This window comes from Lathamus discolor, chromosome 3 (genome assembly GCF_037157495.1).
Source record: "Lathamus discolor isolate bLatDis1 chromosome 3, bLatDis1.hap1, whole genome shotgun sequence".
Taxonomy (NCBI): domain Eukaryota; kingdom Metazoa; phylum Chordata; class Aves; order Psittaciformes; family Psittacidae; genus Lathamus; species Lathamus discolor.
In genome coordinates, this window is record NC_088886.1 from 152,541,484 (window position 1) to 152,561,449 (window position 19,966).

At 41.9% G+C, this 19,966-nt stretch overlaps 1 protein-coding gene across 2 annotated transcripts in view; it reads left to right on the top strand.

Moving 5' to 3' along the window:
• LOC136011342 (opsin-VA-like) overlaps nt 1-19,133 on the top strand; it is a 39,772-nt gene extending 20,639 nt beyond the window's left edge. Inside the window, exons 1-5 of one of the 2 annotated variants that reach the window (XM_065672986.1) lie at nt 10,160-10,520; nt 12,060-12,270; nt 12,829-12,946; nt 16,053-16,292; nt 17,065-19,133. In XM_065672986.1, coding sequence (XP_065529058.1) covers nt 10,160-10,520; nt 12,060-12,270; nt 12,829-12,946; nt 16,053-16,292; nt 17,065-17,247 — 1,113 coding nt within the window. In that variant the 3' untranslated portion in view covers nt 17,248-19,133. Of the gene's footprint in view, nt 1-10,159; nt 10,521-12,059; nt 12,271-12,828; nt 12,947-16,052; nt 16,293-17,064 lie in introns of those variants that run through there. The other variant, XM_065672987.1, reaches the window with a different exon arrangement.
• The last annotated feature ends 833 nt before the right edge of the window (nt 19,134-19,966 follow it).

The following is a 19,966-nucleotide window of genomic DNA, read 5'->3' on the forward strand; positions in this document are numbered from 1 at the left end:
TTTGGGGTTATATATATGTATATACGAGTTCCATTTGGCAGTTTCTGAGAGAAATTTTGACACTATAAAATAAATGGCTTGCTCAGCCGTACTTCGTAAGAGAGCAGAGGGTTTTCAGCCAATGCATGCGTAACTCATTTTTGAAAGCTCTCATGATCATTATTCATTGTAGCTTGTAAGAAAACATTGCTGTGAACCCAAAAGTGAAGACTTTGTTTAAAATTATTTATGACACTAAGTCTATCCACAGCATTATGACATGGTTTGCTTTGAGTATTTCTCGGTAATTTTGTCTGCATTGGGAATAAGCATAAAATGAAGGACAGCTTTTTCATGTTTGAAAGTTAACTAGTGCTGAGCACTTTTAATGAAGATTTTGTGCTGTTAAAGGCCTGAAATGCAGGGAGCGGGGTATTTTTCCTAATTATACATTAAATCAGAGGAGAAAAATCTTCCTGCAGGTTCCTTATGATCAGGGTTTACATCAAAAGGCCAGGAATTCCATGGATGGCCTGGCTCTAAGTTCACCCTCTGCACAGTTGTGTATTCATGATGCAAGGTTTTTGGTGACTTTTCCCTCCTCCTGCTCCCCGCCCCTCCTGCCTGTGCACTGCCTGCTGCTGAGCACCATACCACCTTCTCCATCTTCTTGGTCTCCCCTGCATGGCTGCATCTTGATCCTCTCGTTTTGGCTCCTGTGCTGTCAGGCCCCTCTCAGGGACACTTTGACATGATATGCTGATAGAAACTACTGGCTGCATTTCTTGTTTGTTTCTATTAGTATTGTATGTATGGCTCTAGTGAGCTGTATCTAAACACGGTGTACTTGGGTACAAAGCAAACTTACACAAATGGACTTCCTTCTGTGTTTGTCAGCCCGTAAGACTACTTTAAAGCAAGTCAGACAAGCTTAGGAAGGAAAGAGAACAGTGTCATGTTTATTACTGCTGCTCAGTAATGGCTTAAAACTCAGATATATGCAGTGCTGAGGCTTTGATAAATGTTCAAAAGTCTTGGGAGGCTTGTGACTCTGGATGAAAGCTTCTTTGCTTGCTATGTAACTACTGATCTCTTTGTAACTCCTACAGACAAGTACATTGTCAGTTTCTTTGCTACTGTTTTCTTTTCATGTATATTGCTGAATTATTGCAGCTAGCTGCAAAATGTAACTTGGTTTTGTTTTCATAATATTCTTCAGGGTGGGAATGTTTAAATAAGTGATGCTTAGTTTATTGAGTACATTAAATGTTTTCTTGCACATTCTCCATAGAATGAGGCGTGTGTTATCTTCAAATAGGTAAAGAAATCAGCAGTTACTTTTAGGCTGTGGGATCTGTGTCTCATGATGGTTCAGGGTTATGTTACACAGTTTTGCGTTATTTGAATAAAAAAATCTAGTGTGTGATGGTAACAGAATGGATTCGCAATGCACAAAACCAGCCTCTGTGTTCAGCACACAACAGATAGGTTAGGACTTATCTTTGTTGTACCTTGCTCCAAAACACAGTTACTGACAATCTCTGGGGACTGTGTCCCCCAGAGATACCTAAAGAGAAGCATAATTTCCAACAAGCTAAAAGGTGGCGTGATTTAAAGGGCTTATCCACTGTGGATGGAGTAATGATGCTGCTGCAGAGTGCAGCCTGTGAACACTGGACCCCCAAAGCACAGTGTGGGCAAAGGATGCACCTACGTGGCACAAGCTGCTTTCCTCAGGACTAGCAGTGCCAGTCAGTTTGATTGAGACTCCTGACAGAAAATCCCCTAGTCAGTGGTTGTTGCTTCTGTTGAACTACATGGAACTTGACTGGAGTCTTAACTATTCCAGTGTTACAATGTGGGGGCTTCTCCAGCCTTGTCTTCTGCTGTCCTATTTTTGACTCTGAGATTCCTTCCTAACAAGGGATTACTTTCATAAGACCTTTTATCTGGCCTCGTACATGACCTTTCATTAGCATTTTGTGCAAGAAAAATCAAATTTAAGAACAGTTTCAGTGAGAGAAATTTCAAATTATGTTTACATTGAAAAAGAAACCCGCAAAAATGTGAGGAACTTCTTGATCCTGAGGGTGAATCTTGTAAGACACCCACAACCAATGATGCTCCACGATAGATACCTAGATGTGATGGTTTGACACACGGCAGATAGCGATTTAGCGTTTTTCCTTTTTCCTCAGGAATCTGTTGGGTGGGTGCTAATACTTAAAACACCATCAATCTCATCTGATGAGGCTTAGCTATGAGACCATAACAGACTTGGCCCCAAACAAGTATAAATAAAACTGAGTAGAAAGCGAGGTCGTGCTACATTTGATTTATATCACACTAATGAGATGCCATTGGCTGGATAGTGGCTCTTACTGATTTTGTTTCAGCAGAGAATTGCTTTGGAAAACTGTCTGAGGAACTGGAGACAGTCCTGAGGCTGAGACCTGAACCCAGAGTCTACTAATGTACATGAATGTTCAAATTCAGGGTTTAAGGAGACAACTAGACACTTCTGATCTTGTCTGTGAGGTCTTTGTGTAATTTAGAATTGATGGCAGTGCTTGCATGAGTCTTCATGAAACCAGTATTAAAACCTTTTATTGCTGTTTAAATCTTTAATTGTTTTCCTTGAACAAGTAATAACAAAAGGAAAAGAAATTGTCTGTTGTCTTTTACCCGGAGTGTACAGCTGCAGAGTGAGAAAATGTCACCTCTCAGTTGGGAGGAGAGCAGAAGAAACCTTGTGACCTGCTGCTGTTTGAGGTCTAAACAAGACAAAAATTGGACTTAGCTACAGAAATTAAGTTTAAAGTTGAATGTTGTAGAAAGAGTTTGTGATGATTACAGGAGAAATAGGGGTTGTTTGCATTTGTTCTGCCTTTTCTGTGTGTGGAGGCTTCCTCTTGCTGCTGTTAGGTCAACTGTTCACTGCAGAGCCAGCACAAGCCTTCCCAAGGGCATGGAAGGGACTGGCGGCTGCTGTGCCAAGGATGGCGACAGACTAATTTTTGTAAGAGGTTCTCATTTTGGCACCACTTCTGTCTTCCACAGTCTACTAATTCCCAGCCAAGGCTGGCCCCAGTGCCTTTCTCCTCTGTGAGCCTCGGTGCCTCTGCTCCATCCAGAGGCTGGTCATCCCCAGTGACTGCACCACGCAGGACTGCTCCGTGCACCCTGGTGCTGTTTGGGGCTGGCTGCCCTGCGGTCACTTACAACCCTTCGTGCCCCACCAGTTCATGGGAGGGTGACCTGGTGCATGGCTGGCCCTGGCTGCTTGAGAGGCATCTATGGCAATCCTCCACCTGTCTGCCAGACAGCAATCCTGTCACCTGTACCTGATGCCCCCACTGCTCCTCAGTGGGCTAAATCAGCTCATACCGCATATGCTGATGTGACTGCTGGGTTAGACTCCTCACTTCATCCCAGTCTCTTTTAGGACTGCAATGTAGAAATATTTCTGAGTTGTTAAATGTCTGACAGCCAGTGTTACAGAAATTAAAATCTTGAAAAACTGCTACGTATCATCACTCTAAACCCACTTACTCTTAAGATGATCTGGATAATCGCTTACAGACTCCTTACAAGGGCATGCAGTGATACTTTTTACAGGGACCTGTAGGGACAGGCCAAGGGGAATGGCTGGAACCTGCCCGAGGGGAGACTGAGCTGAGCTCTTAGGCAGAAGCTCTTCCCTGTGAGGGTGCTGAGGCGCTGGCACAGGGTGCCCAGAGAAGCTGTGGCTGCCCCATCCCTGGCAGTGCTCAAGGCCAGGTTGGACACAGGGGCTTGGAGCAAGCTGCTCCAGTGGAAGGGGTCCCTGCCCGTGGCAGGGGTTGGGGCTGGAGGAGCTTTAAGGTCCCTTCCAACCCAAACCATTCTATGATCCTGTGATTCTATGATGATGGTGAGAGTCTATCTTAATATTGACTTTTAGGCTGGGATGAAACTAGTCATGCACAGTATCATAGAATCAACATGTTGATTTCTTTACCATATTTCCAGTGAATGTAAATATGACAACAAATGCAAAGCTGCAGGTTGTATTCTAACTTTAATTTCTTCAAAGATTTGGTCTCAACCTAGTACTAAGAAGTTTATGGTAAATACCATTTACTGGCTTTAGGGACTGCAAAATAAACAACATGTATTTGATGTAGCTAATAACAAACTTTTTTAAATGATGGCTATTAAGGCTAAAGATTCTCATGCACATGGTCCTCCTCAAGATTTCTTGCATGATTAAGTCCTCTTTCCTCTGAATGAGGATTTCATAATAGAAAAATCCTCTTAAGAAATCTCATGTGAACAATTTTTTTACTTGGAACTGCCAGGTGAAAAACTGGAAAACAATTCACACTGCTCATCTGAGGAAATATAATTTCTGAGGAAAACCAAACCACTAAGGTGTTGTTTTGCTTATTGTGACAGTGTCAGCTCTTTCAGTGACTATTGACTTTATTGCTTATTGTTTAAAGAATGATTTCTTTTACCAGTGTGTAAATGGATTAGTACTGTGTGAAAGCAAGCGGGTGAAAACTCAAAAATCTGTGGAAAAACTTTTATAGTGACAGCAAAATAATTTAAGTCAGAATCAGTGAAAAGTATGAAATTATTGCCATCTACTTAACTGCTGTTACACAGTGCCCAGGGAACCACGTTTAGCTGAGCTTTGCAAAGTATCTTACATTAAACAAGGTCTTGCCTGCTCAGATGAGGCCTCAAACTGCAAGATACTGTTAGTGTGTGGTAAGTAACTACAGCCTGCTAACAAACTGTTTCCTTTTCTGGAATTAGTTTCTTATTCATAGAGTATGTTTTGTTAGCTACCAGCTGTGTTACATATTGCTGGTTGCTGGAAGTCCTGTAACTATGCTAGTACCTTTCCCAGTGTAAAACACCTCTTTTGTACACAGCTTTTATCTCCACGCTTGTTCTTTTAATGAGCAAGAGAGCAAAATAATTCCTCCAAGTCACTCAAAAGGGCAAAGACAGAATTTTCCCACTATGATAGTTCAGTGTTTCCTGATAACAGACTTCAAACATAGTAACTGCTGTCTTTCAGTAACTGCAGGAGAATAAAACTGCAGCTGAAAACCCAGAAATGGCTGGAGGAAACCAGTTTCAAATGCCAGCATGTGGAGTACTCTCTGTACAGGCAAACTGACCACCTGGAAGCAGATGCTTCAGTGACACAGCCTGATCCACTAGAAAAGCCCACTCTACTCATTGCTTGGGGTTTTTTTTACATTGGCTCTTGGATCTTTAGGCTGGTTTTCAGGCAAAGTATCCACCCACAGAAGCTTCTGAATGGGTTATATGAAGGTACTTTACAATATCTTTATGATATGGTGTCCTGGGTTTAGCAGTAGCAGTAATTCTGCTCCTTCTTAGGGGCTGGTGCAACGCTGTGGTTTCGATTTTTGGCCTGGGAACAGAGCTGATAACGCCGACGTTTTTAGTGCTGCTCAAATGTTTGGTCTGACCAAGGACTTTGTGAGCCTCATGCTCTGCCAGGGAGGAGGGGAGGCCGGGAGGAAGCAGAGACAGGACACCTGACCCAAACTGACCAAAGAGGTATCCATACCACAGCATGTCATGGCCGGGATGTAACGGGGAGTTACCCAGAAGGGCTAGGACTGCAGGGTTGGACGAGGTATCGGTCCGTGATTGGTCGGGTGAGGTTGGGCGAGTTATCAGTTGGCTGGTGCTGAGGTGTTGTATTCTCTTCCCTTGTTATTTCCTTTATCATTGTTATCATTGGTGTTAGCAATAGTGATTTGTGTTACACCTTAGTTACTAAACTGTTCTTATCTCAAATCGTGGGAGTTGCATTCTTTTTGATTCTCCTCTCCGTCCCTCTGGGTGTAGGGGGAGGGCAAGAAGGGGGGGGAGTGAATGAACAACTGCGTGATTTATGGCTGACTTTGTTTAAACCACGACACAGTACTGCAAAGGAATAACAACTCGCTCCTCTGCTCTCACTTCTGATGTGATGTTCTGAATGGTTTTCATTTAGTTAGGCAGCAGGAGGACAATATTTGTCTAAATTTCCAGAAATTTAATAGAAATCCCATTTCCTATACTCGGGTTTTGACAGGTTCTAGAAGGATGTGGGCCTATTTTGAGAATAGGTAAATGAGATCAATCACTGCAGTCCTTTAATAGGGTTCTCAAGCAAAGTCTGCCATTAGTTTTTGCAGGTGCTTTCCTTGAACCTTTCCACATGAAGAGGTTCAGTAGTTAGATTGAGACCAAATCTTTGAAGAAATTAAGGTCAGAATACAATTGGATTTTATTTTATTTTATTTTTTCAAAATAGAAGTTAATTTCTGGGGTCGCCAGGTCAGTCACCAAGATGGGCACTCATGTATGGTGCAGAAGCTAGTTTGGTTCTACGAAAAGTGGGATCCTTCACTTCAGATCCCCACAAAACACCTGAAGAGCAGAACATGCTGCTTGCTTTAATTAAATGTGATTAAACCAAATCCTTCTTGGGGACAAAGCAAATCTTTCACAGTCACTTTCAGAGTGAAGGCCACTGCTGGCAGCATCTTGGGACTGACTACCACATGCTCAGAAGCTGAGAGAACCAATTCTGGTGCACCACTGGAAATACTACACTGACATTATAGTTCATTTCCCCACCCGTGTCTTGTGGGACTGATAAATGCAGAGCTAATTCTCTAAGTGCTACGTACAGTTTGAGGCACCAGATTTTTTTTCTCAGTTAACACTGTTCTTGTCATCCTGATTTTGTCTTACAGGTGGAATGACCATAGAAATATTACACAAGTGCTGTTAGCTATGAGTTCTCTTCACCTCACAGACTGTATGTTCCCTGCCTCACCAGCAGCAGTTTAACCATAGCCTGGGGCTGTTTTCTGTTTTGTTGTTTACCAACTTATCTCTTCATATGAAATGTTAGTCAGGAACACCTTTGCCAAGGAGGCAAGTCGTGCTTCAGTTCTGCCCAAGAAAATAAAGACTGAAGTAGAGCAGATGTGTGAGATATGATGAACGTGGACTCTTCTGTTTGCATGTGCTTCAAGTTTTTCGGTATATGGAAGTCTAGGAAAAGGAATGTGGCATTAATGGAAAACAAGACCTTAATAAAAGCAGCTAAAGGTCTTCTGATATAAGGCTGAAGAACAGCTGCCTCTTTAAATGGAGGCTCCAGACCCAAGATGCTCCTGTTCTGCTTGTGCTTATAAGGCAGTGCCTCGTCTCTACATTTATCTGATACTCAGTTGAGCAAAAATGTTGCAAAACAAAATTAAAAACAAAACCAAAACCAAAAAAACCCGGGGAGTGATGGTAATGGGGAAGCTGCAGTGCGAGAAGGGCAGCAGCTGTGGAGCAAATGAGCAAATGCAAACCCGTGTCGTGGTTTAAATAAAGTCAGCCATAAATCACGCAGTTGCTCTCTCACTCCCCCCCTTATTTCCCTCCCTCTACTCCCGGAGGGACAGAGAGGAGAATTGAAAGAATGCAACTCCCATGGGTTGAGATAAGAACAGTTCAGTAACTAAGGTATAACACAAACCACTACTGCTACCACCAATGATAGTAATGATAAAGGAAATAACAAGAGGAAAGAAGACAACACCTCAACAACAGCCGACCGATAACTCGCTCAACCCCACACCACCGAGCACTGACCGATACTTCATCCAACCCTGCAGTATACTAGCCCTTCTGGGGTAACTCTCCATTACGTCCCGGGCATAACGTGCTGTGCTATGGATACCTCTTTGGCTAGCTTGGGTCAGGTGTCCTGTATCTGCTTCTTCCCGGCCTCCCCTCCTCCCTGGCAGAGCATGAGGCTCACAAAGTCCTTGGTCAGACCAGACATTTCTGTTATTAGCTCTGTTCCCAGGCCTAAGGTCAAAACACAGCGCTGCACCAGCTACTAAGAAGGAGAAAAATGACTGCTACTGCTGAACCCAGGACACCCTGGTGCTGGAAGAAGTGCAACTGCTGTTAAGTTGTAATAAGAGGGCATGTCGCAGAGAATCACTTTCAGTGACAAAGTTGACTGCTGAAGAAGGAAAACAAGGAAAACAGGCAAGCAAGACAGCATAGGGGTATTTTCAAAGGATTCTAAACAAAGAGGAAGCACAAGAAAAAGAGAAGGCATTTAAACTGTAGCCAAGGTCATAACTCAGACAAACAACTTGAACAGTATGACATCATAAAAGAACAACAATAGAGACAATAGTTATCCATTGTTTAAAAGAGGTGTCAATGTACAGTCAATAGATTTATACCTTAGAGAAGTCCAGATACTCCCTTCTCTGTTATATGCTAAATCCAGAGTTCTAGTTTCATTCTGCCATCTGTGAGAATTTAAAGCCATGTAGAATTTCAAACAATATTCAAACTTCATTTTAAATTTGTGGTCAGATCTTCTGCTGTAGTATGTAGCCACTGGAACTGTGTGCTGAGTCGTGCCTTACAAAGACTGGTTGGAGGCATTTTAATGTTGCTGTGTGTTGATCCTTGTTTTATTTATGGCAGCTGGAATTTTTTAATTTCTCTGTTTAATAAGCATCATTTTGTGAGTATTCTGGTCAGATTTGGTCTGATAAGCACTGTCTTTTTCCTTTTCAGCTGAGGATATACTAACCATTTAAAAATACCTTTGTTATTTTGGTTATGGTAAGTAGGAGTTTAGGGTTTTTTTAGTTAAAAATAGTCTGAATTTTTCTGATGCGTATTTCTGCCAGTGTCCATAAACCCTTTTCATTTCATCCCTGTATGCCAGAACTTTCTAACCTGTGTTAACAGAGTGTTTCATGCACAAACCAAAGCAAGCATGAAGTCAAGGGAATGTATGGGCCGGTAGTGTTATTAATTTTCACTCAGACTCCAGCTCCTGTTTGTTTATGCATGTGTTGGATACGGTGTGTGTCCAGAGTGTGAACTCCAAGATGGGAACTGGATTGCTTTTGTATTTCTGGCTCTGGTTAATACACCGAGGGTCAGGTTAACGATTACAGTCCCCAGGAATTACCTCACAACACGGCTGAATGATCTCTGTGTTCTTGGGGTATCAAGCTTAATTTGTAGAATTATTACTGGCAGTCATTTAGAATGGGAGTGCTGGAATATCTGTCCCAGTATTGTGCCTCCTTCGGGTGCAAAAAAAGGTGTGCAAAAAAATAGGGTGCAAAAGCTACTCGCCTTTGGAAACAACCACAAGTAACCCTGGCTGCTAATGATTATTAAAAAGTTATTAAATGGCATCCAGTCATTTTTATCAGAAATCTATGACCAGCTACAAGATTTCCTGCTGCCTGTTTTCATAGTGTACTGCTTTTATTTCTTTTCATGTATTTAAAAACTCCATTTTTAAAATATTGGGGTGCATATTTGAGTTTTTAGCACTAAAGCTGCAATTACAATCATTATACCTTCAACAGGAATTGTATCGGTTCTGTCTCTGGTAGAGGCTGAAATTCCACTGAATAACACAGAAAACTCACTTAATTTGAAGCTTCATTTCGGAGGCTATAAGCTCCCCTGAGCTGTGGGCAGGGGTGTGAGTGCAGTCTCGCTGCCTGCTTTACAGCTGCTGTGGTCGCCCAGCATTAATGTTTTCAGGGCTGCCCTCCTTCAAGAAAACAAGCCAAGGGGGAACCTCCCCCTTGCTGTGCTCCAGCAGCACAGGGCAGGAGGACGATCACTTCACCATCCTGTTACGAAAAGGAAAGCTTCTTTTTTACAGTGCCAAAAGTCAGGGAGGCTTCCAAGCCAATGCTTCATTCCACCCCCTCCAGAGTGGGGATGATCTGAGGGGTATTTGAGCACTGCTGTTGGCTATTGCAGAAGGAAGAAACCTGCAGCTTCTGTAGCTGGGTTTTATTACAGACAAAGACACAGCTGCAGCAGGAGAGAGGTAGGAGACTGCTGGCAGAAAGGGGAAGAAGTTGTTCTAAGAGATTTTCCTGCTCATCACTGTTCCCACGTTCACTGCACAGCACTAAACTTTCCTCTGACCAAAACTTTGTCTTCTGGACTATTCTGGACTATTACTGGAAAGTGGAGGCATGGAGAGTTTGTTCACTCCTCTGCTGAAGACAGTAAATTTCTACTTTTAATTTTCAATGTTATTTACAGATTAGAAACTCCAGTATTACACAGTATTATTTTTGCTAATGAGAGAGGGAAAATGGATGCATTCAGAGCACCTGAAAATGAGTCACTTTTGCCCAGTTCCTCTGGTCCTGCCAGATGGGATCCCTTCCGTCGTCCCTTGGACTCCATCCAGCCCTGGCAGTTCAGGCTTCTGGCAGCAGTAATGTTGGTGGTGACCTCCCTGTCGCTTGCCGAGAACCTGGCTGTGATCCTGGTAACTTTTAAGTTCAAGCAATTGAGACAACCTGTCAATTATGTTATAGTCAATTTGTCTGTGGCTGATTTCCTGGTCTCACTGACTGGTGGCATCATCAGCTTTTTAACAAACCTGAAAGGTTATTTTTATATGGGATACTGGGCTTGTGTCCTGGAAGGATTTGCTGTCACGTTTTTTGGTAAGCTTGATTTTGTTTGTAGTTGTATGTTCTTTTCCTTCACCTTCCTTCAATGTATTCCAGTAGCTATCCTGCAGCTTCCCAAGTGACTGACTTTGCATGCTTTTCACTCTCTGTTTTTTCCCCAGTTAAATATATTCTGTATTGGATCTCATGTGTGAGTTAATAATATATATTATTATCTCTGTCATATACCGTGGCTTGTTGCATGTACACCGATCACTGAATATGTTTAATATAATCACAAAAAGCATGCTAATAGACTAACAGCTTTGGGGGGAGGAGGAGGTTGAGTAAAACAATGTCAGGGAAGAATTCTATGTGTAACTATTTTCAAGGTTTGTGTCTAGGTGTGTGTATGTGTAAATAAATAACACAGAGAGAAAAAGAGTGAGTAGCTGCTTTTAAACTGTGGAAAATATTATGGAAACATCTTACACTAGCTACCTGCAGGGTTCTAGCAATGATACAGCTAAAACAGTCACTCCACACATACACTTTTTTTGTGATTCCTTTTCTTTACTTCGTTTTACTAACTATGCAAAGTATTGGAAGTACTCTAACAGGGAATATCCTCACCACATAGATCCCTGTGTAAATACATCTCTGCAGAGGAAATGGAAAATTAGTTTTAAGTGGGTTCTCTACTTAAGAGAGACATTCCTGCCTCCCTGTTCCTGTTTTTAAAGCTGCGTAGTAAAGACAGCGTTCTGACTATTGGCGCTGCTCTGAATCAAATGCATTCCTGATCTGCCGCCTGAAAAAGAGCCCCAGGTTGCTCTCAGCCTGGTTAAGTTACACAGAGAGGGAATGCTGGCAAGGGACAGTGCTGCTAAATCAGTCTGTGGCATGTAAGCTGTGTCTCATGAATAAAGATCAGGCTATTTCAAGGTTTTGGTGGTGAACTAGGTGATATGTGCCTGATAAACTGAGAATTTGTTGTTGTGGGCAGCTGTCTGTAGGTCAGAGCTTTATGACAGTCTGAAATACGACATTTCTTGCAATGATAGTGTTTTGAAGATATATCTTAATTTGTTTATTTGGAAGCTACACATCATTTGCAGCTTTTCAGAGTAGAACTGAATGAAAAAAAGAACTCTTCAGTTAAGTGGCCCAATTAGCTGCTTGGTATTGCAGGTCGTTGTACTGTAGACTGACAAACTACACAAATATGAAAATCTTGTGCTCTTAATAAATATTGGAATAATGCACATAAATAGCACAATCTTTCATAAACCTGTGTTAATGAAAGAGGTGATGAAGAGGTGCCTGATGTGGTAGGTGGTCAAACACTGGGACAGGTTGACCCAGGGTGGTTGTGGAGTCTCCATCCATGGCGATATTCAAAACCCAGTTGGAGCTGGTCCTGGACAGCCTGCAGTATGGACTGTGCTTGAAGGGTGTGTGTGTGTTGGGGGGTGTGTTGAACTAGGTGACCTCCAGAGGTGCCTTTCATCTTAACCAGTTCTGGGATGTGGGATGGTGCTTGCTTTTCAGTGAATCTTCTCGATTTTTGACACTGTCTGTGTTTTCCTACAGGCATTGTTGCTCTCTGGTCTCTTGCTCTGTTGGCTTTTGAGCGGTACGTTGTGATCTGCCGCCCACTGGGAAATACGCAATTGAGTGGGAAGCATGCAGCCCTGGGTATTGCCTTTGTGTGGACCTTTTCCTTCATTTGGACCATTCCACCAACAATGGGTTGGAGCAGTTACACCACCAGTAAGATTGGAACTACTTGTGAGCCTAACTGGTAAGGCCACTCTTACAGGGTATGGTAAAGAAATGGAACTTGCAGCTCAGGATGTCTCAGGAAAAGGAAAAAGGTTTAAGGATGATGTACATCTCTGCAAAAATTGATGTAAAGGAAGTTGTAGCAAAACTGAGCAAAATTCGCCAAGAACAGAATTAGAAAATAAAAATCTAAAGGAAATCTAAAAGAGGAACTTCCACCTCTGATGACAACTGTCCTGCACCTTGCGCTTTTGTCAGGATTCATAGAGGACAAAGAGACAGGATTTTCAGAAGACTGGGCAAAGCCTTGAGCAACCTGGTCTGACCCCATAGCTGACTCTACTTTGAGCAGGAGGTTGGGCTACATACTCCCAAACTGTCCCACAGGTCTAGGATACTGTGGTCATAGAATCCTGTCCTAGCCCATGGCCAGCGAGGTGGCCCAGGGCTCCATCTGGTGATATGATTAGAGCTGTAATGAACAAAGCAGTTGACAAAAATACTAGTGACAGCCTTGAACAGCAAAGTTAGACAGAGGTTAGTAATACATACACAATGTATTTTGTGTTTTATACAGGTACTCAGGAGCTTATGCTGACCGTACATACATTATTGCATTCTTCACCACCTGTTTTATAGTGCCTTTATCTGTGATTTTGGTATCCTATGGAAAACTGATGCAGAAGCTAAGAAAGGTAAGAAGAAGCACTTATAAGTAAAATTTCAGGTGTGCATGCAAACATTTTGAATTTATGTGTTCAGTTTTCTATGAAGATCAGACAAAAGCAGATCAAATTTCCAGGCAGCAAATGCACTCAGTTATCATCCCTTGTAATTTAATTGTTCTTAAGCACAGAAATTCATGTTATGGGTAGACTTTTCGAGTGCAGTTTGCAGTCACTTACAGTTTGCAGTCACTTATCAGTGCAATTCATTAGCCAAATCTCATACCAACGAAAGAATGTCTGTTTCGTAACAAAAGAAACTGAATGACCCAGTGTTGGTCTGATTGCAGTTGTTCGTCAATTCAGTGATGTTTCTTAAGAATCAAACCAGGTAAGTCAAAATTTAGCTTAAAATGACTAAATGTTAAGGGTGCTGGCTAATACTCTATAACACTTACATGCAGAGTAAGTTGTAGCATATATAATCTAATGCTGTGTAGTAAATAAAAGATTGTCCAGGAACATTTAAAAGGCTTGGGAAATGCTTTTGAATTTTATTTAATGATTATGTTGACTTGATCTAAAAGAGTATCTGCAACAAGTGAAAAAGAAGAAAATAAAATAGGAAAATTCATAGTTAGGACAGGATTTTCGGGCAATGTTTTTATTTCTATTTGCTGCTATTAGCTGTCTTGTCTTATTCCTTTAGTAATAAATTCAGTAAATTTCTTCAATTTATTGATGTTTTGAAAGTATTTGGGATAACCGAATGCTCGTATTTATTCTTAGTGTCATTTTCTATAAGTAAAACAAAACAGAAGGCAAATGCATAAAATATTTTCTCATTTGAAAATACATGCATTAGGAAAATGCATGCAGGTGACACCACCATTCCTCTAAATGGATTTTTTCATGACTTCCCCAGGATGAATTTGGGGGAGAGAAGGTTAAGTGGCTGAGGGGAGGTTGATTTCAGTGTCAAACACAAGAAATGTCACAGATTGAATGTGAACTATAGCACAGGCGTGTTGCTGCTCACAGTGCTCATGGTGAGGCAGCAAAGGGTCTGGTGGTGTGAGGGTGGGGGACATGAATTACAAGACATTGAGATACTTGAAGAAAATCACTGTTGATGACTCACTTTCCTGAGATAACTTGTAAAACTGCCATCCTGTTATTCTGAACATCCAGAACATTTATCAGTATTTTATTTTATTCTGTCCAAACCTACCCACAGAGGAAATGGAATGGAGAGAGCACAGGCCAAAGTGGCTCTGGTGTTCAGACATGGAAGGGAGGGATGTTAACCCAACAGAGACAGTGTGCAGCCAAGCATTCAGCACTATGATGGGTCTGCCAGAGCAGTGGCTGATGTGCTACCAGGATGCTTCAGGAGGTACACAGAAAGGGTCATTTCCTTCCTCCAGGATAGCTACTTAAGCGGCTGGAAGTTAAACCAAAAGCAGGTGAGATGAGATAAAAAGGAGGCAGAGAAGGAAAATGTCACTGTCAGCCACAGCAGAAGCCAGTGAATGGTCCATCTTGCCATTTGGGTCAGGTCAGGGTATCTTCTGGAAGAGTGATCTGTGCCATGTCGTGGGTCACAGCATTGGCCTGGAGCGACTGTTGTGTGATCTCACTAGGCTTACTTTCTCACTCCTTCTTCTGTTATCCAGAAAGAATAGCGGTAATGTTAAAGAAAAGAATAAATCCCACTTCTCAGGAGGTTGTGTGTTTCCCATTGCCTTTTGCAGCTTAGAGACCTGGCAGACCACACAGCTGGGAGATGCTGGGGCAGCCTCAGGGCACCACATCACAAATGATTTAGCCATAGCCTGTGCCAGCCCTTGCCTTTGGCTTTTGTTGGCTTTTGCTGGCTTTTGCAGAGTGATGTAACTGTCTAAGTCAGCCTCTGTTACTTACAATAGCTTAAAACAGACTCTAGTGTAGAGAAGCCAACTGCCTGGAATATAGTCTTTAAATTTATAATAAATTGTCGTAAGCTTATATCTCACAACTAAGCTAATTTTTACAAATGTGACTGCAGTGAACAGAGGGACCCATGCACAGAACTGGTGTCTTGGTTTTTCCAGCCAACCCGCTTCTCGGATTTTGATGGCCATTTCCCATGGTTGCCCCAGTGCAATGTCCTGTGTGACACTGGTTTGTCTTAGAGAAGACTGCTAATCCCTCAGTCTCTGTGAACTCAGCTTTACAATGTCAATAGTAGCTTTCACTACAACTGCAAAACTAATGCAATAAAGAAACCTTAGGAAAAGGTCTAATTAGCAATTTATAATGGAGACAAATTATTATGGCACTATTCCTTTGTTTGCAAGATGGTTCCTTCTCAGTTTCATATTCTCAGGTTTAGAAAAGAGGGAATCTACTGCCACCCACAAAAAGCCATAGTTGAGAAAAAGGCCAGACTGATGTGAGAAAAGGGTGAAATAGCCAGGAGATTGTGTAGCCAGTGTAGCTCTGTTGAAGCTAGTGATGTATAGCAAGTTGTATCACCCAAAAATGTAGCCCTAACTGCTTCATATTTTTAGAGGTAAGTTATTGTTATCAGAAGATACCAGTTGCTCGTTCTGTCAGGGTCATTGTTTCTGAACAGAGGCCAAATCTTGTCTCTGATCTGACTTAAATATCATTAGGATTACTTTTCTCACAGATGGAATTTAAAGGTGTTTCTGTACTGCCTTGGGGTGGGCTGATGCAGCACCCATAAAATTATCTGAGCTAGATTAACTTTTGTGGAGCTGGACAGCAAACCTGTGCCACCGCTTCACTACTTGTGACTTGGCTAAAGTCTTGGACGTGTTTCTGCAGGCTGCAGTTGTGCCTGACTGCAATTAGATTGCTACACAGTTTGCCCTGGTAATTGCTTTTTGCCCTCACTTTGACAATAAAAATATAAAGACACCTAAGCAAAGGAAATAACAATGTACAGTAATTCATGTCCCTCAGCAGTAACACTTGACACCCTGTGGTCCAGTAACAGCATCCTTATGTGCTGCCATACTCAAAGAGAGTAGGTCTTTCCTTCTAGCATGGCAGATTGTTAACCTGTTCACTAAATTCACTGGTTGGAGGCCTTGTTGTTTTCTAGAATCTTCTGTTCTTTTCTTTAAAGGTGTCAGATACACAAAGCAGGCTGGGAACTACCAGGAAACCTGAAAGACAAGTGACTAGAATGGTTGTTGTTATGATTGTTGCCTTTCTAATCTGCTGGATGCCATACGCCACCTTTTCTATCGTAGTCACTGCATACCCCTCCATTGAGCTGGATCCTTGTCTGGCAGCAATTCCAGCTTTTTTTTCCAAAACAGCTACTGTTTATAATCCAGTTATTTATGTCTTTATGAACAAACAGGTACTGTATGCTCTCAAAATATCTTTAACACTCATATTTTGTTATTTTGTCTTACTTTATAACGAATTATTTCTACCTACCTACCAGGTAACTATGTTAGCTTTTATGATATGCTAGCATTGCAATACCCACCATTTAGAACAACAAAACCAAAAATAATCACTGTAACAGGCATGATAATAAACTTGAATAGATTTATGCTATGTAGCTACTAAGAGTGGTGGCACCACGCAGAATATAAGCATGTAAGTGAAAAGAAGAAAAGTAGTAAAGTGACTGTTGAATAAGAAGTGATGAATACGTTTATTTTCTCAGTGCTGCAGAGAAAGCTATTGCTTATCTTGCATGCTATGGACAGTACCCTAATCTCCCAGTGTGTGGCAGATGTCTGCTGGTTTTCCCTTGTTCATGGATATGAACAGCATGGAAAGAAACTGTCTTTGAATAGCTGGGTGTTAGCATATGAAAGCAACTCAGGAGCCTGGAGAAATGACCAGCTTTGTCCATTAGATGTGGTTAGTAACAAGCAGAAGAGGAGACTTCATTTTTGGAATAAGATTTTCCAGTAGTCTGGGTCTTTTAAGAGCATCATTATTTCTGTTTTAGAGCTCTTCATGGTGATGCTGGCAGATATATTTTAATGGGCTACTTCCTTATGCTCCCAACTGACTCAGAAGAGAATTTCCAGGAGTTTTAGCTAAGACACAGTCTGTTTTATAGAGATATTGTAAAGTTCCACGTGTTTTGATTGATCTTTTTTTCAACTTTCTAGTTCAGGAAGTGTCTGATTCAAATGTTCAGCCGCAGTGCCATAGAAACTGCAGAGTCCAACATGAACCCGACTTCAGAGAGAGCAATGCTAACCCAAGACAAAAGAGGCAGTGAGATGTCCACCATGGCAGTACGTGGCACCGTTTCTAAGAGGAAAAATGGAGATGAACACAACAATTGCTGATCTTCTGCTTAGTTGGCAGCTTCATAAAACAAAATCTGTCCCATGTAGGGTGGGAGATAAGATCATGAATGCAGTGCCAAAGCATGTTTCCTTGTTACCATCATTTAGTGCAAAAACATTGTCAGTAGGGACACTAAGCTCCTGTGAATACTGGCTTTCGAGATTCCAGGCTTCTGAATAACAAAAGATTTTCTTGGCTCTGCAGTTGCAGCCAAACACCCAGCCATAAGGTGAGTCCCTTCCTCCACCGTGGTGTTCTTCCCAATCCACAGCCTGCTTGCTCCTGAAAATAACACTGGGGGAGCTCAGTGTTGCTGTGTTGGCATGTAGCACAGTAAGGATAGGAGAGTTTTATGCTGATGATGGCTCCCTGGTCAGCTGGACAAAAACATAAACGGACACAGGGCTTCAGTAAGCTAACAGACAAATAATATCTAGCACTCAGGTGACTCAATTTCAGGCAATGGAGGTTCCGAGAGGAATGGGTCTAAGTGCTTTTCAGGTTGGTTTGGGAACTTTTACTAAAAAACAACAAACAAACCAGAAGAAGCCCGAAGCTCTGCACTTGTGTCTGTTCTTGTTGAAAATCTCAATGGGTCACTGAGATCTCCATCAGCTTGGACAAGCCATCCAGACTCCCAAGCACTATTTTAATAATACAAGCCCTATCAAGAGCTGTTCATATCCTCTCTCTGCATTCCCTTTTTGTCAAGAAAATATTCTGTGCTTGTGGCAACTTTTGTAGTAAATTAATTTGGACTAGATGATGGGTTTAGGTGCCTTCCAACTGAACTATTCTATTAACTGAACTTTAGAACAGGAGTTAGCAGCCTATAGGAAAGTGTAACTGTGCAGGAATGCTGGAGGAAGGGCCAGTAGCACAGCTTAGACTTGTGAAGCTGAGCTTTGTGGGACAGAAGTTTTCCCCCGTATGTGCCTGCATTATGCAGAGTTGAGATCTGTCACATTCTTGAGACCATGTAGCTCCAGGTGACAACTATCGTTTCTGTTTCTTAGCACTTAGAATTTTCAGAAATCAGTGGTTAGAGAATACAAACGCTATGTACACGTTACGCTGGAGCATGCTAATGTATGTATTTCCATTTGCACATTTTGACTTCTCTCTCTTCTGATCTAGGACACGCCTCTCCAGAAAGCACAAGCAACATCCTAGCCTAGTAGGCAAGCTGCAGCAGCCAATAGCACCACGCTGCTGTGCTTCTTTGAGGAGCAGTTGTGTCTCTGTCTCTGCAGTCCATACTTTCCTGTTTCTGCCTAAGTCACATCCTCCCTAATTTTAACTTAGCTACTGATCCTGGCATAAATCATTAACTTTTTATTATACCTTTGATATCAGAAGCAAGGAGTGCAACACCACATTTTCTGTAAATAGTGAAAAAGAACAGAACTTGCCAGCTTTCCATGACTGTACTCCATCTTGGATATTTAATTCACACAATGACATGCAGCAATATACTTGGCTTTAGCAGAATATTATGCACATGCAAAACCAAACTAGTCCATGAGTGTAATAAAGACAGACTTCCGTTTTAAATAGCCCTTGGTGAACAGCATACGGAATGTTTCTAAGATGTGGCATATCAGATTTTGAGTCCTTTATAAGATCTATGCCTTATTTAATGCATTTTAGAAGAAACTGCAGGCTATATTTAAATGCTTTAGTACAGAAATCCATTATTTCTAGATAAGGCATTAGTACAGTGTGACATTGAAACAAATGTTGCTCCACAGTGTCATAGAGAAGCTACACTAGCTGCATACAGTACAGGCCTTAGCAATAGAAATGTGATATGAAATGAATCATCCAGTGTTCAGCTTTACTTCAGAAAACTACAATTTCTTTACACAGAATAAAGACATTATGTTTCTACCAGATTTTTTCCTCTCTTTTTGTTTTGCTAAGTTACAACTTGAAAAACTGCAGTACCCTGGAAAGGAATGACAGGCTACCTGAGAGATCTGTGGTCACACCTAGTGCCAGAGCAGCTCCTGGCTGAGTTGGAACTATTCCTGCAGCAAATGAGGATGTTGGTGGATGAGGGAAAGGTAACACACACAGAAAAGCATATCCTGAAATGCTGGCATCTTGCAAAGGCTGAGTTCTTTGTGGTTCTTGTGCTCAAGAGGAGACAAAAGGTGCAGCTTCCACACAGGGGTGGAGGGACAGGCATGTGTAGTGAGGACTGCTTGGCCGCCCATTCGTCTTGTGTCCCCTTGCAGCATTCACACCAATGGACCTACAGAATAATTCAGCCCATATGTCTGCACAGCCCTGGCTTTCCAGTGCATTTTGCTTTAGCAGTCTAACCACTGAGGCAGCAATGACAGCAATACGTGGGAGAAAGCACAAGCTCTTCACTCCTCCTCCCTGTCATCAGTCTTCTTGTGGGGATATGTTTGGGCTGGGGATCCCACATCTGCCACCACCACTTCAGAAGGCAATGTGGAGCTTGCTAGTGGGAGGGAGGGTAGCCTGCTTCAGGGAGTAGTGTACCTGACATTCAAGACAAACAGATTATAACAGATAAGTCTGGATACCTGCTTTAGGCAACTGCTGAATATTTTTTATCAAATATTCAATTTCATTATCAATTATTCAATAAGAACTTTATTTTAAAAGATCCTTTAGAAATACGTATGTAAATTGTGATTTCTGTAAAGCTTCCTCTGAACACTCCAAGTGGTCAATTTCTTTGGT